The sequence below is a fragment of the Myotis davidii genome, unplaced genomic scaffold (genome assembly GCF_000327345.1).
Source record: "Myotis davidii unplaced genomic scaffold, ASM32734v1 scaffold470, whole genome shotgun sequence".
NCBI classification, from domain to species: domain Eukaryota; kingdom Metazoa; phylum Chordata; class Mammalia; order Chiroptera; family Vespertilionidae; genus Myotis; species Myotis davidii.
This window is the reverse complement of record NW_006282125.1, coordinates 300190-316296: the sequence shown is the minus strand read 5'-3', so window position 1 is coordinate 316296 and position 16107 is coordinate 300190. Positions and strand designations below refer to the sequence as shown.

At 50.2% G+C, this 16107-nt stretch overlaps 1 protein-coding gene across 1 annotated transcript in view; it reads right to left on the bottom strand.

Moving 5' to 3' along the window:
* BOC (BOC cell adhesion associated, oncogene regulated) overlaps positions 1 to 16107 on the bottom strand; it is a 70540-nt gene that overhangs the window by 15054 nt on the left and 39379 nt on the right. The window contains exons 5-7 of the mRNA XM_006752681.2: positions 3828 to 3974; positions 1781 to 1924; positions 1 to 161 (exon numbers count right to left, since the gene is read on the bottom strand). Of these exons, the coding sequence (XP_006752744.1) occupies positions 1 to 161; positions 1781 to 1924; positions 3828 to 3974 (452 nt within the window). The remainder of the gene's footprint in view (positions 162 to 1780; positions 1925 to 3827; positions 3975 to 16107) is intronic.

Sequence of the window (16107 nt, the reverse complement as noted above, 5' to 3'; positions counted from 1 at the left end):
CTTGTTATAACCCGCGACACTGGACCCATCCTTGGCCCAGGTGACCCGCGGAGGCGGGATCCCGCTGGCCACACACTCCAGGATGAGACTGTGGCCTTTGGTGACGATGATGGTCTGGGCCTCTGGCGGATAGATGATGCGGGCGGCCTCGGCCGTGGAGCCTGGAGTGGGGGGTGGGGGGAGGACAGCGTGTGGGACCAGGACTTGGTGTGGAGGATCCCTTCTGTGCGACCTTGGGTGGCCCTGACCCAGGAGGCAGTCCCAGAGACCATGGATTTGGAATCAAATAGCCTTCAGGAGCTTATGACCTACATAAAGTGGGGCCAGTCATTTAATTCCCTTCGGCCTTGGCTTTCTTACTCGAGACAAGGACTTCCTGCAGGAGTTGTTACAATAAGAAATGAGACTGCAGTGGCGCAGCATCACAGCCAAGCGTGTGTGGGGGCAGCTGTGTGTCGGAGGAGAGAAGGATGAGGGGTGGCCAGAGGAACACTTGAATGGTGCAGGTTTTTCCCTGCTTGCACCCAGGAAGGGACTCTAAGACAGGATGAGATGGGATCCACGGATCCCCATGCACAGGTCTCAGAACCCAAGTGTCTCCCACAGCGTGAGCAGCATCTCACGTGAGCATCTTGCTGAGATGAGCAGGACCTATGGTTTAAAGATAAGCATTCCTCCTATTGTGAGGTCTCCCCATCAACTACTTCATTAGGTTCCCAGAGGAGGAAGCAGCCAGCCACCCTTTTTCAAGGCTGGGGGAGAGACATGGTTGAACTTATTGAAAGGCATGCTGCTCCCCCACGTGCCGTCTTCCTCGGGACCTTCAGGTGGCATGCTGCCATGTGCGATTTTGCTTTCTGTGCCAACCAGGGACAGACCAGGTTCTGTACGACCTGGAACTCATATAGCTTGGGAAGCCGTCTTTAAGGAAAAGAATACAAAATTACAGATACTCAATTAGGCAGGTGAGGAACCACTGAAATGTTGCTTCATGAACTTCACAGTAAATCTGCCTTTGGTGCCGATTCTAAAACCTAACTCCACCTTAAGATGTGACTCCACGGAATCCACGGGGATTCAGAAAAGAGCCTGGCGCACAGAACACGCTCAGCAAACGCAGCTGTTTTCACATAAACGGGGGGCTGTGTGGGCCTCCACGGTCTTCACCAGGGGGAGGTGTTGGGCAAATGTCCGCAGTGCAGACTGGTGGCCTCGAGATGGGCACAAGGCAGCATGTCTTTCCCACACAGACGCTGCCCGCTGCTGAGCACGACTGTCCTGCCCAGCCCACATCCCGCCACCCCCTCCTCTGAAAGTTACACATGCAGGAAAGTCCTCCACAGGCACAGAGAGGGGGGGTCCCCACAGTGCTCTGAGGTGAGTGAGCAGGAGGCACAGCCCCTTGAGCCAAGCCCGAGGGCTGGGCTGTGAGAAGTGGGCGCTTCGGGAGGTACCCCCATCCCGGCTGAGTCCTGGATGTCCCACTAGCTCAGCGGTTCTCAACCTGTGGGTCGAACGGCCCTTTCACAGGGGTCGCCTAAGACCATTGGAAAACATAATTACTGTTTTTGTGATTAATCACTATGCTTTAATTATGTTCAATTTGTAACAATGAAATTGGGGGTCACCACAACATGAGGAACTGTATTAAAGGGTCGCGGCATTAGGAAGGTTGAGAACCACTGCACTAGCTGGAGCCCCACAACCCTCACCCCCACCTCAGGGAACACAAAGCTGGAGCCCAGACTCCTCCCTCTACCAGGGAGGCCCCGCCCCTTACGGCGCACGCGCAGCCGGTCACTGGAGCCCGAGGTCTTCACTTCTTGGGTGACCGGGTTGTAGGCGGCGCACTTGTACATCCCCTCGTCCTCCTGGCTGGCGTTCACGATCTGGAGGTTCCCCGAAGGCATGATCAGGTAGTTACCTGAGGAAAGAACAGGAAGGGAACATGGGTGAGTTTGGGCCTAAAGCACTATACCCAACAGCTCCCATAAATGGGCGGGGCAGGAGCCGAGATGTGCACCTGAGTCCCAGTAAGCCCACCGAGTGCTCTTCTCCCATAAAACCTGGAAGCCAGGGGACAGAATGCCAGGGAACGAAACAACTAAGGAACCAGCTAACCGGCTGGCAACTCCCCCCAGGTCAGTCCACAGACTTGTGGAAAAGCATTTTACACGTCAGGAAGCTGGCGAGAGGCAGCAGGACATGGGGTCGGCCAGACCTGCACTTAGGCATTGGACCTGCCTGTACTGACAGTGTGATCTCGGGCAAAGTCATAACCTCACAGATTAGGTTCCCTTATTTGTAAAGTGGCCCAACGGGTGCTGCCTCGGCCGCTGTCAGGCTCGAGGGGCCCTGATGCACCCCTGGGAGCTAAGAGGTCATTCCCACAGGAGGGCGGGCTTTTGCTTCATAACCTGCCATTGTGTGTCAGTCGCAGCTCTGAGCCACCTCACTACTGAATTTCTGCAACGGGGAGAACATTCTGACTCCAAACCCACGCTCTCCATGAACACTGCGGAAGCTCTCCCCTCTGCATCACTGGCCTGCTGGGCTGTGTGCTCCGGGCCAGGGGTGTCAGGGGGCTGAGGGCCGGGGGGGGACAGGGCTGGGCTCAGCTCCTCTCAGCAGGAGATCAGCTCACGCTGCTGGACACACCAGTGGTGTCCACCTTCCTGGCAGGCGAACCACCGGCCCTCCACTCCAAGCTCCTGGGGGCCTGCCCTGGGAGTCGGGGTATCCCTATACCCGGGCTCACTAAGCCTGGCACTGGCCTGCCCCTGGGGATGAGCTACTTAGGCAAATATCAGACAGAATAGGGAGAAGCACTGGCCCCTATGGGCTGGGCAGGCTTCCTCTAGGGCAGTGATGGCGAACCTATGACACGTGTGCCAGAGGTGACACGCGAGCTCATTTTTTTGGTTGATTTTTCTTTGTTAAATGGCATTTAAATATGTAAAATAAATATCAAAAATATAAAGCTTTGTTTTACTATGGCTGCAAATATCAAAAAATTTCTGTATGTGACACGGCACCAGAGTTAAGTTAGGGTTTTTCAAAATGTTGGCACGCCGAGCTCAAAAGGTTTGCCATCACTGCCCTAGGGGCCATTCCAGGCTCCCGCTAGGGACAGTGCAGATCGATGTTCTTCCCGCAGTCTCCACGTATTTTGAGGGGCAGGACTCGGGTCTTTACCCTTCCAGAAACCAGTTTTCCGTATTTTCTATAGTGAACATACATTCCTTTCATAACCAAAAAAGTTAATAAAATATTTTAAAATGTACATGTTTTTAAAGTTACACATTTTGAGCTGTGGGGTCCAGTCAGTAGGGTCTACTTGGCCTAGCATACAGGTTCAGTTGTGGATGAAGCTTCCTGTTCCCCCAACTGATACTCGGGGGACCACAGCTCGCCCCACCCCCAACCCCCTGCCCCTCCCCGCCCTGAGAGGGCTGCATTACCAGGAAAATGGGGACAGGGAGAAACTCAAGTTCCATAAGAAGATGGCTCTGCTGTGGGGATGAGCTCCACCGCCCACGCTGCAGCTGCAGGGATGGCTGGGATTGTCGGCAGCCTTTCTGTGTCGGCCTGGTGGCCGGGAGCTCACATGGGGGAAATCTGGAACCTATGCTGACAGCCCTGACCAAATGGCGCAGCTTAGCAACATCACCCAGTGCCTCAAAGAGCAAAGACATTCCTCAGGCAGGGCGGAAGACCTCCATAACAGGAGCCAGTCCCTTCAGGATCCCACAGGGCTAAATACCAAGTCCGAAGACAGGGGTGGCCACTTCCCCCCGGCCTTGGCCTCTGGGCTCCTGCTTGCTCACCTCTGGATGCCTCCAGCCACTCCTGTTTGACACTGTATCGGACCTGGGCTTTTGGGTGGCTCTCAGGAAGGTGGCAGGCAATGACCGCTGTGTTCCCCTCATCTACTTCAATCACATGCTGCACGTCTAACTTGAAGTCCTGGAGATCTGTGGAGAGAAGGGGGGGTGCCGGTTGGGCTTTGATGGAGGAGACATGAAATGTTCCAGGGTGGCTTATGTCTCGGTGTCTTTAGTCTCAATAAACAGCTGTAAAACCTCACATTGGGGGCTCTCTGTGAGTCTTTCCTCTACCCTTTGTTGTCTAGGGGAGTTTAAAGGATGGATTGTGTGGCCTTCATCACTGCATTGGAGTTCAACTTGATACATATGAGCTGCAGGGTCGGGTGGACATGGAGATTCCTTCAGGTGGAGCCTGTGATGCGGACCAGACTCTCTGTTACACTGAGACATGCGGGCAAGCTGACCAGGCCCACCGGCCCTACTAAACCTGGTCAGGGTCAAGGCACAAATGTCCTGGCAGAGCTCAGAGGGAACAACATAAGAGAATGCTGGTATCTCCTTCAGTTCAAGAACGGCCTTCCCTGGTTCTTCTCAGACATCCATCGTGAAAAGTGAGAGGCCCAGGATTTCGCTTGGTTACCAAGCATGGTTCTAACCAGGGTTGTTCCTGCTACCCGGGAGCTATACTCTACATCAAGCATGTCAAACTCGTGGCCCACGGGATGCATGCCTCGTTCATTTGGCCCGTGTTAGCCTCTGAGTTTGACATGCTTGCTCTACATCATGGCTAATACCTTCTCAGGGCTGGGGTGGGGAGCTGTGGATGCCCCCAGGGTTTCTAAGGCAAAGAGGGGTCTCCCTGGTGTGGCTTAATGGCAGGGGAATACGGGGGAGCCGAGGGCCCTGACCCCAGGCTGCGGGCCCTGGCAGCACAGTGGCTCTCTCCTGGCTTGGCACACTGGCAGGAAGACTGGGATCTAAGCTGAGAGAGGATGGAGGTCCATCTGGAACAAGAGCCGGATGCTTCACAATCAATCCAAGAGTCCAAACCACAAAACTGTCTCTGTAGGAGCCGAGTCACTGATGCTGCTGAACAGAATGGGCCATTCGTGCAACAAAACCACATTCCAAATTCGGTTTTCAGAACTGTCGCTGAATTTAACTTGAGAGAGGAAATAAGACGATGGAGAGGAAGATAAGAGAGATGAAAATACTAGTGTTTACCCACTCTTCATAATGGACTTAGAAAACACCCTCGAGGCACCCTCACTGACTGCTGACCACTCCACCTCTGCTCAGCTCCTGAGAACGATACTGTGGGAGCTGCCCACAATGCCACCTGCGGCTGTTGTTTCCACTGGAGACCCAGAGAAGGCCACCGGAGCAGCGGGAGTCAGGTGTCTGACAGGAGAGATAATTACTAAAAACAAACTACTGTCGCCAAAGGAGAGCCTGGTGACTGAGGCACTCAGCCGGCTCAGGAGGTTCCCACTCAATGGAACTTTCCAGAAGTTCTCAGTCAAGCCAAGTCAAGCCAGGGCAGGAGGGCCCTTCTGTTTCTATGAAAGGATCCTTGACCCTTTGATCACTATATCAGATTGTGAGCCGTTTAGGGGCAGGATCAAGTCTTCATACATGTTTTCTGAACCTAACCTAGGCCTGGCCAAGTAGATGCCCAGTGATGTTGAATGACTGATTAAATGACCGCCTCAGAGCTGGCCCCTCCATCAGGTACAAGGGGCCTGTTTGTTGCCTGTGAACTCAGATGTGCTAGTTGAGTTGGCCTACATTGTGAGCTCAAGGATATGGGCCTACCACGGCCCATGTCCTATGAACCTTTTATCCAAGTGTGGCCAACCGTTTATCTAAGTGTGGCTATTTTGAAAATAGAATGTTCCTTGAGAGGTTACTTCCAGGGTCACAGGAAAGAGGTAAAATAGGTCCAATAAATGTGGAGTAAGACATGCGTGTTGCTGTCCACAGAGTGGCGTGGCAAAACCAATGACAGCCTGCCCAATTCATTTCTCTTACTCCACTTCATTCTCCAGGCCCACCATGTGATGCCTGTGGATCGAGGAAGGCCAGCCTCACGATCCCTTCCTTTGGGTGGGTGACTGGAAGTGCTTTCTGAGAAAGCCTATTATTTGTTTAAGGCCTTCTGGACTTTAGAAGAATGATCTCATCATTATTTAATTTTGTGTGCATGATATCTGACCCTAACTAAATTGTAAATTTCTAGTGAGCAGTCTATTTTGCACTCCACGCCTCCAACCCCAAGCCCTGCTGCCCAGTATGCAGAATATAGCAAATGCTCGCTAATCCTCATTGAATACATTGGAACAGTGGTTCTCAACCTTCCTAATGCCGTGACCCTTTAATACAGTTCCTCATGTTGTGGTGACCCCCAATTTCATTGTTACAAATTGAACATAATTAAAGCATAGTGATTAATCACAAAAACAGTATGTAATTATATACGTGTTTTCCGATGGTCTTAGGCGACACCTGTGAATGGGTTGTTCGACCCCCAAAGGGGTCGCGACCCACAGGTTGAGAACCGCTGCACTGGAAGAAGGCTGAGCCCAAGGCCAGCTTCATGGGCGTGCAATATGCCCAGTTGTACAGGGCCCCGTGCTTGGGGTCCATGCTTGGTTTAATGCTCTGCTGTCCCCATCTTGAAATTCTTCATCATGTTTGAACAAGGGACCCTGCATTGTCATTTTGCACTGGGCCCCATAAATGACAGCCCAGTCCTGGGTGAGCCTCTCCGTCAAGACATAGGATGCACTTTCTCTCAGAGAGAAGGGAGATATGGACTGTGGGAAGGGGAGGATTGCCTGTGCTCAGTGTGTTCTAGCTAAATATGGCTACTGCTTTCCAAAGCCAGGCACCCCAACGATGCCGAGGCCTCGGAGTTCTCAACACAGTGCACGTGTACCTGCCAACCCAGGAGGCGCCCCACAGAGCGAGCTGTGAGTATTGTGAGCTCAAGGGCATCTGGAAAATTCCCCCGTCACTAAGAAGCACTCCCTTCAATGGTCTAATAAATCTAAAAATACTCCACTAAGAGTTTTTGAGTTTTTTCCTACCCTCCCCCTTATCTTTACCTCAGTCCAAGGAAATTTGCCTTGAGCAAGAATATATTTAAACCTAACAGATCATTTTGCAAGAAAGGCGTGAGCAACTGAAAGGAGTCTGGCACCAGAATGCCATCCCCATCTTAATGGCCTGGGCTCCTGCTCCATGGCAATTGCGGGCTTATCCAGGCAGGAGCAGAGCACGCTCCTCCGTGCAACCCCGTCACCCACCCAGCCCCAGAAATACCAGGCCCTCCTTAAGCCCTTCTTGGCACCCTCTGCACCTCTGACAAGTGCTGGGCTGGAGACAGGAGGCTGTGCAGTGGGGGAGGCACAAAGCTGGGCACCGGTCAGCCATGTGGCCTGACAGCCCTCTGTGCTGATGCCAACATGTGCACAACAGCCATGCAGGCAGGACCGAGGACATCCAGCTGGACACCCAGCTCCCCACGGGGGTCGACTGGCAGGCAAACCTTCCTGGTGTCAGAACAAATAAGCAGAAGTTTAGTCCCTGTGCCTCCTGAACGTAAGCCTTAGCTATTGCTTCACTAGACAAACTCCCAAATTGGCTGCTGGAGCAAAAGTTGAGTTTCACTAAGGGATCAAAGACAGAGTAATGAAGTGATGACCGACTTGAAAATCAGAGCACCCTTTCTAGTGTTTGGGGGTAGGGAGAAGGACAGAGATGGGTGAAGCTTCATGCGCAGTGCCAGCCTCGTCAGCCGCCAGGCGAGGCAGATGCAGAGATGCAGTTGCCTGCATGTGAAGGAAAGCAGCCTGTCCCTGGTTCCTTTGTCTGCAAAGCTGGCTTCCTGGCCAGTCTCCGGGCTGCTCAGAGAGCCCCACTGGGAGTCAGGGGCAGGCCCTTCAGTTACAAATGAGGTGAGCAGGCCCTGAGTCAGAAGGATGGATCAGGTTTCACCAGGAAATGATTTGACAGGACACCTGTCCTTGCCTGTTCAATGGTGTGTTTGAGAAATCCATTACTGGATTGTTTTTGCAGCTTTAATCCTCTTGTGCCTTCTCTCAGACCCGCTTTTGCATCCTCTCTTTGTGTATTCCAGCTATTTCATTAACTTGTCTGCACTAATCAGACGCCCTTAGGCTCGCTCTTGTTCCTTGGCTCTCAGCAGGTCAGAAGCCCTAGTCACTGGGGCCACCTTAGAGATTCCTGACCTTTCTTACATTCCACAAAATGCTGTGCTTTCAGAGAAAGCCATATTCATTTAGGTTCCAAACAGAACTTTGCTCACATCCCTGCCTTCTGTGTTCAATTTCTTCAGGGAACATGTATCTTCTGCTCTGTCTCTTCCCTGGGACCTTAGATGCACAGACTGCAGGGATTTGTTCAAACAAATCATGTGATATGCCCCATGTTTCCTCTTCACATTTACAGGGTGCATCAGACAAGCCAGCCAGGGTTAGAAAAGGCAAGGAAAAGACATTGAGAGGCACGTGGGCATGGCTGCCATTACCAGGGTCACAGGAGAAAACACGATTGGTAAGTTTTATCTTGAGCCCCTTTGCAATTCCTTTCTCACCACCTTCTGGATTCAGTCTTTTCTTTATTTAGTGAGAGGCTCAGTAGAGCTATGAATGAAACTAAAATATTTGGTGCATGTTCATGCCTTCTCATAGTGCAGAAGTGTCCAATCTTAATCATAGGCCCAGCTCCCTGACTTCTATGGAATTCACACACTGACTGACAGGTGCTGTGCGCCTCAGCAGTGTGCCCTCGTGTAATCCTTAAGCTTAAGGATCACAGTCAAGAAGTTTCCTCATGCCACCTCTTTTCCCTGGGCCCTCACTTAGGCTGCAAATACAAGTTCAATTCTGTGTAAGAAGTCAGGTGAAATAGTGCCGTAGACTGGGGCTGCATGCAGTTACCAACATCCTCCTCTCTACGAGCTCACCTTAAACAACTGGCTTTCTACCCACCCAGGCATTTCTCCCATACAGTCAGTCCTGCCTCCCTCCCGCCTGCTCTCAGGAATCACCAGGCAAGCCTGTACTCATTCGCTGAGGCTTGGATGGGATCCACCAGATTGCGGGGGCACCCAGTGGAGCGGCTCCCTCCCTTGGCAATGCTGCCAGGACGGCTCCGTAGCCTCGTGGCCATCGGCAAGTTTCTGGGCTGACGGATAATTCTACTCCCCACTTCTCATGGCTCCAGGTCTTGACTTGTCCTGTGGTGGCTTGTTGCATGTGTGGCTAACGTTTCACAGCACAGAAGGCTCTGCTCTAACAAAGCGTTCTCCTCAGTGCTGACCCCACGGCCCCTCCCTGCACCCGAGTCCCTTCTTCAATTTGGAAAAGTGCAAGGGAAGCGAAGCTCCTAAGAGCATTCTCAGGCAGAGCCTGTGGCTTACTGCCCTACAGACAGACTTGGAAGTGGGGTCGGAGAAGGGGAGGAGTCCTGGGCACTGCCTCCCCATGTGGCTCTGGCCATGCAGAAGCTTGCTAGGGCCTCAGGCTGTTCTGGGCAGAGAACCATCACACTGACCACCACCCCAGGCGTGACCCCAAGATCAGTCCTCTGAAATAAAAGTGCTTTCCTAGTGAATCAATTCCAGAGGCAGCGTATAGACCGGAGCCTGACAGTGCTTCCCTTCCGTCAGAAAGCACAGCTCCTGGTGAGTGGCTGGGGTTTGCTGGGGCCCAGGCAGGCAGCTCAGAAACCACACATCCTGGGTAGTGACTAAGCCTTTTGCCAGTCGGTTGCCCTGGCACACAGACCACTGAAACCAAACCCACTGTAACCCACGAGGCTGGGCAAAATCAGGATATTCTGTAGTCAGCACTTAGCACAAGATCACCCCTCCAGGCGTCATGGAGACAGTCATTAGCCAGCCAGGAGCTGGAGGTGATCCATTATGCCAGGCATTGCAGAAGACACCGAGAAGACAAGACACAGGTCCTAATCTAGTGAGCTCTGCTCTAATGGACAAGACATAAAACAGCACACAAAGCAGGACTCAACAATTCGCCAGAGGGTGTCCCACCTCCACCAGCGTTCCAGCCCAGGGCAGGGCGCCTGCACCTCCTGAGGAAATGTAGAAAGGAGGTTGGCGGAGTGAGAACTGACCCTCTCTTTGCAGGCAGGGTGAGCGGGTAAATATATTTGCTCTCTTTGGGATTTTTTTTTTCCTGCCTGTTCTATTGCACAAATAATTTTGGCTCCAAAGCACTTTCCTGACAGCCATGGAAACATGACATAAAATTTCTCAAACACACTTTCTGATGAAAACAAGACATGCTCTCTTTTATTTAAATAAAAAACAGTTTCCATGGGGGGAAAAAAACCTTTGCAGATGCCAAACATATTCGCTGTTAAATCTTGTGTTTCTCTCTTTTCCTTTGAGCTGCGCTGGAGTTTGCACCCAGATTTGAGCAGTGAGAGAAAACTGAGGATGGAGAAGAGATTAAAGAGCCAGGGTGTGAGGGCAGAAGATCAAAGTCATGACAGGAGGTGGGCAGGAGAGGAGAGAAGACAGAAAGGGAGGAGTGTGAGAGGAAAAAGGAAGAAAAATAAAAAGAACCTTGTTTGCAATGTCATTAAATGATTTGCAATAAACTGGCCTAATGCTTCAGGAATTTCTTGGCTTGAACCAATTAAAAATATATTTTTTTAAAAGACATAAGAGAATGAGAATTGTGATTAATCCCTGAAGACAAGTCAAGGGTGGGAGCCACGTCTCCACCGAGTCTGGCAGCCAGATGAACGGAGAAGATGTCTGTAGACCATCTCGTTTACCTGACTCCAGTGCTGCTATGAAACAGGGCTGGTTAGCAGGACTGAGGAGTTTCTTTTGGACTCGACCAAGGAATGAAATGGTTTGAAAAAATACACTGAAGAAAGAGAGAAGGAAAAAAAGATTTACTTGCCAGCAACCCACATCACACATATTTCTCTGATCAACTCAATATAAACTATAAACTTTAGCAATGGGAAAATTAATGCGAATCCTGGTGGTCTGGGCTCATCAGAGCCAGAGCTGGATCCAGGATCCTGGCACGGTCTTTGGCAGGCAGGCAGCCTGCACAGGAAGAGGGAGAGGACTGGAAAGCGAAGCCAAGGCGCCCAGGAGGAATGAAGATGAGCACTTCAGCCTGCCTTTAAAAACACACTTCAGGTGGGAGAGGAAGGGACATGTCCTGTGGCCAGTGAAGCCCACAGGGGTGCCCACTTCTGCCCGCAGGCCTGGGAACCACGTTTTCCTGAAGCAGTGGTGGCTTCACCCACCACCTCGGACAGTGTCCCCCAGAGTGTCTGGTGGGACATGGAGCCACGTTCATTGGCGTCTCCCTTCAAAGGTTCCAAAGTTTCCTCCAAACATCTCTTTAAACAACAACAACAACCAAAAAACCCCCACAGCTTTTTATGTTTCTCATATCCATCTGTTTTTCTAAACCCTTCCTGAATTTCTTTGTATCTTTATGGCCCGAGTTCTTGCTTCATTCTTTCCTATTTACTTCCTTAAAATGTATAATATATCAGGATTTAGTGAAGAAGCCTTTGTTCACTTTCTGCATGCCCTTTTTGATCTTCCACACTTCAAACACATTTTAATCTAGAGTCTTCATCTTCCTAGACACTCACTGAAGACCTACTGTGCACCAGGCCCTGTGCAGAGCAGTGTGGTCACCCAGCTGAATGGCAATGCCCTGCCCTCCAGGCAGTGACACAGGGCAGGAGAGAGTTCTCTAACCCAGGATGGTGAGGAGGCTGGGAAGAAGAGACCCTACCACAGACACTGGGGAAGTTGAGAGTTTCAAGAAAAGATTCCTAAAGGAGAAGATACCTGAGTCTTGAGAACTGAGAAGGAATTTTTAAACCAGGGAGGGAGGAACTTTCTGGGGAAAGGAATGGAAAGCAAGATGGTGCGGGCATATGGAGCACCATCCCCCAAACAAGGGGAGTGCCAGGAGCTCAGAAAATGGGGTTGGCTGGGCCTCGATGGAAGTGGGGCTCAGAGACGGGCTCATGTGTATCATCCGACAGCCCGAGTCTTAGTCTGCGACCCCCGAAATCCTCCAATGTTTTTAAGTAGAAGAGACAGTTCCCTACAGGAAAAAAATGCTGTATTTTTCCTCAGTTTTTTTTTCTTTCTTCTTTTCATTTTGCTTACATTTTTCTCTCACTGTTAAGAAGTAGTCCTTTAACTTAGATGTGAACATTTCACTTGCAGAACAGGCTCACTGTCCTTTGGCTCTCAGGGTCATTACCAGGTTCTAAAAATGGCTGAAAGTCTAAAACCAAGATCAGAGTACAAATCCCTCGACTTTTCCACGTACAGAAAAGGGAGAGCCGAGGGACTCGCTTGTTCTCTTGATTCTTTTTCATTTTAAAGGAATCGTTTTGCATTGTGTTTCCTAAAGGATTCCAGCGATTTCCTGCAAGTTAGTCAGCATTCCCCTCTTCTCTGTGGGGGATACGTTCTAAGACCCCGACCACCAGTGGATGCCTGGAACCGCAGACAGTACCGAAGCCTATATTCACTATGTTTTTTCCTTATACAGTCCTGTGCCACATACGTTTTGGTCAACGACAGACTGCATATATGACAGCGGTTCCTAAGATTATAATGGAGCTGAAAACACTCTATCGCCTAGAGCAGCCGTGGTCAAACTACGGCCCGCGGGCCGGATCTGGCCTGTTTGAAATGAATAAAACTAAAAACAAAAAAGACCATACCCTTTTATGTAATGATGTTTACTTTGAATTTATATTAGTTCACACAAACACTCCATCCCTGCTTTTGTTCCGGCCCTCCGGTCCAGTTTAAGAACCCATTGTGGCCCTCGAGTCAAAAAGTTTGCCCACCCCTGGCCTAGAGACACTGTAGCTGTCATAACGTCGTAGCTCAATGCCTTCCTCACGTGTCTGGGGAATGCTGGTGTAAACAAGCCTACTGTGCTGCTGGTCGTATAAAAGTATAGCCCACCCAATTACATACAGTGTGTAATACTTGATAGTAAATGGCCGGTGCTGGTGTAAGTATTTACTATACTTTTTATTGTTATTTTAGAGTATACTTTTCCTACCTATAAAATAGTTTTGCTGTAAACAGTATGCAGTGCTGTGCCAGCAGCAGCCTCAGACATCTCGTTTACCGCAACGTTTGAGTGCATCATTCTCTCTTGCGCTAGATTTACTCTCCTGTTGTTTTGTACGCTAACATGCTGCACAGGCTTGTAGCGTAGGAACAATAGGCTGTAGCCGTGCAGGTTTGCGTAAGTACAATCTCCGATGTTCGCACAGCAATGAAACTGGCTAACAACACATTTCTCAGAATGTATCCCTGTTGTGAAGTGGCACATGGCTGTATGTACATAGTTATGAAAGCTGAATTTATAAATTAAGCACACGAAGTTATGAACAACAATAACAAATGAAAGAGAACAATTACAACGATAATTGTCCTAATAATGATGCTGCAATAAGAGTTATGTAAACGTGGCATTATTAAGTAAAATTAGGGGTACTTGAACACAAGCACTGCAAGATTGCGTTAGTTGATCTGATAACCAAGGTGGGTACTAAGTGGCTAACAGTGTGGAGATGCTGGACGGAGGGATGATTCACGCTACGGGCAGGACAGAGCAGGGCGTGTAAGATTTTATCACGCTACTCAGAACTGTGCAACTTAAAACTCAAGAAATGTTTATTTCTGGAATTTTTCCACTTAATAATTTCGGACTGCAGTTGGCTGTGGAAAGTGAAATCCCTGGCCGGGGGCACTGCTGAAATCCTTCCTTCAGCTCTGCTCACTGGATCTAGAATTCCCCTCAACACACAGCTTAGAAAACGGCCCTGGGGTTTCCTTACACGTGTAGCTGTGTGCAAAGAACAGACTGAGGAGAAGGGCGGGATGCACTGAGAATGTCCTTGGTGGACGATGCGCCATGGTCTCAAGGTCTTCCTTTGGCAAATATTGACCATTGCTAAATAGAGACTCGGAAGCCTGGCTGCTTAGGGCCGACAGTCGCTGCCCTCGCACCCCGAGCAGAGCTTATACCACACGTCTGCCTGGGCACTTGTGCCAGGTCTGATGGGATTAGCACTGCCAGTGCCGCCTGAACATCGGGGACCTTCCTGTGAGTTGTGAATTTCTGCTTGTATCCAGCAGAAAACAGAAAGAGCGAATATGACTTTGGCCTAAAGCTGTAAGGTTCTCCTTAATCATTTCCCATTTAGATTTCAAGCTTCTTAGCACCTTTTGGGTCTAAACTGTCTCCCGATTTTCCTGTCCAAGTGACAAAGTACAAAGTAGCTAAATTTTAGGCTCAAGCTAGCTCTCCTTTTTCAGCTGTGAACCCCCATATGGAGCTGCTTGTTTCTCCCGGCAAAGGAGAACCTCGTCAGCTCCCCCCGCTTTGAGCTGCAGCCCCTCCTGCCCTCCTGGGGCAGCTCAGGAAGACACCTGTGTGGTTTTTCCTCCCCTAACACTTCTTCACACCATAACCAGCCCTTCATCCCAAACCAAAGGGATTCTCTGAGGCATCCAAGCCAACAACAAATGCTTTTCCAATTTGCAACGAAGGGTTCCTTCTTGTTTTGTCAAGCAATCATTGCCTGGCTGAACAGGACTAGGGGAGAGAGGTGGCGCTGGAAAAAACACTCTAAGGTGTTTCTTTCTAAATCACAAAATGTGTATTCCCAAAGGGAAAAGAGAGGAGAAACAGTGAGAAGTGGGGGTTGGGAGTGGAGTGGGGAATAGGAGGAGCAGCAAGAAAGAGACAATCACCTGGTGGTTAGACTCAGGACCTGAGTGAACTCACTGTGGAGACGAGCACCGGAAATTAAACTCACTATGCCAGTATCCGCCCCATCCCGGAAACTAGCCTGGGCTTCAGTCTCAGTGCACAGTACTGATAGGTGAGTTTAGTTGTTGAAGGTCAGAGGAAGGTATGTGAGGACTCAAAAGATTTGAAAAAAGGTGTCTCCCACACATTCTTCAAACTCAACTCCGGGGCTTTCTCAATCCCCCAAATGAATCACTGTTCATCTGAGCTCCCACTAAAATCTGTTTACATGTCTGTGAGGCCACTCAGAGGTCTGGCTTGCTCTTTGGCTCCCATGTTTCTGCAGCCGATTTTCTCCATTAGACTGAGATCCTCAGCCATTGGGACTAGGTCTCACAGTGCCCTGTTGAGAATTCTAAACACTCCCCAATTCTCGGGACTCCATTCTCTAAAACATCCAAATACTGAACCCACGGTTGGAGAACGGATGGTTTGCTGTTTCCCAAGTGGGAGTCCTGAGTCCCTATGGATTATGGACTTCCCAGCCTCCACCATCATGGGAGCCAGTCCTTTAAACCTCTTTCTCTCTCTCTCTTTTTCCCTGTCTCTATTTCTCTCTCTCTCTCTCCATATATATGTAAAATTGGTTCTGCTTCTCTGTAGAACTCTGACTAAAACAGGGATGAAGGCAGCTAGAAATGACTTGAAGAAAGAAATGTCTACAGTGGCCCTTCATGGCCTGTTCTAGGCTCAGGGTCAGAGCCCAGACGACCTCAAGGAAATGTCTGATGGGAATTAGAGTTGGGGGAGCTGAGCAAAAGGAGACAAGGCTCCTGTTTGTGGCATTCACATTCTGGGGGCCGGGTCAGCCCAGCCTGGCTGGAAGGCCGAGCGGCAGTGTACAACAGAGGCCTACATGGCACCTGCGGGCCACCGTGACGGCAGGGCAGGGCCACCGGGGCCGCTCTGACAGGCAGCTGGGAGGCGGGGCTCTAGGTTGGAGAACAGGTGTACATAGAGAGTAAAGAAGATCACAGGAATTGGTGAGCTCTCTCTTCCTAACAAGGCAATCCTCTCTCTTGGTTCTGGCTATGGCTGGCGCTTTGCCACCCCCCTGGACTCTGGACTCCGAAGGGCTGTTGCCAGGATGGACCCGGGCAGCCAGGCCCGGAGACTCTGCAGGAAAACACTCCACAAACGTGTGTTGACCTAATTGATGAATGAATAAACGCCTGGAATGTATAAAATGCTTCAAAATATTACTATCACATATTCTCTCATTTGACCCTCAAAGAAAAAGCCATGAGAGTGAAGACGTAATACAGTGGGGCCTTGACTTATGAGTTTAATTCGTTCCGTGACGGAGCTCATATAGGAGCTCATTAATTCAAATTACTCTGTCAACTCAATGCAAAAAATTGGCCGAGAGACAGCTGGTATCTCAAAAAACTTGTTAG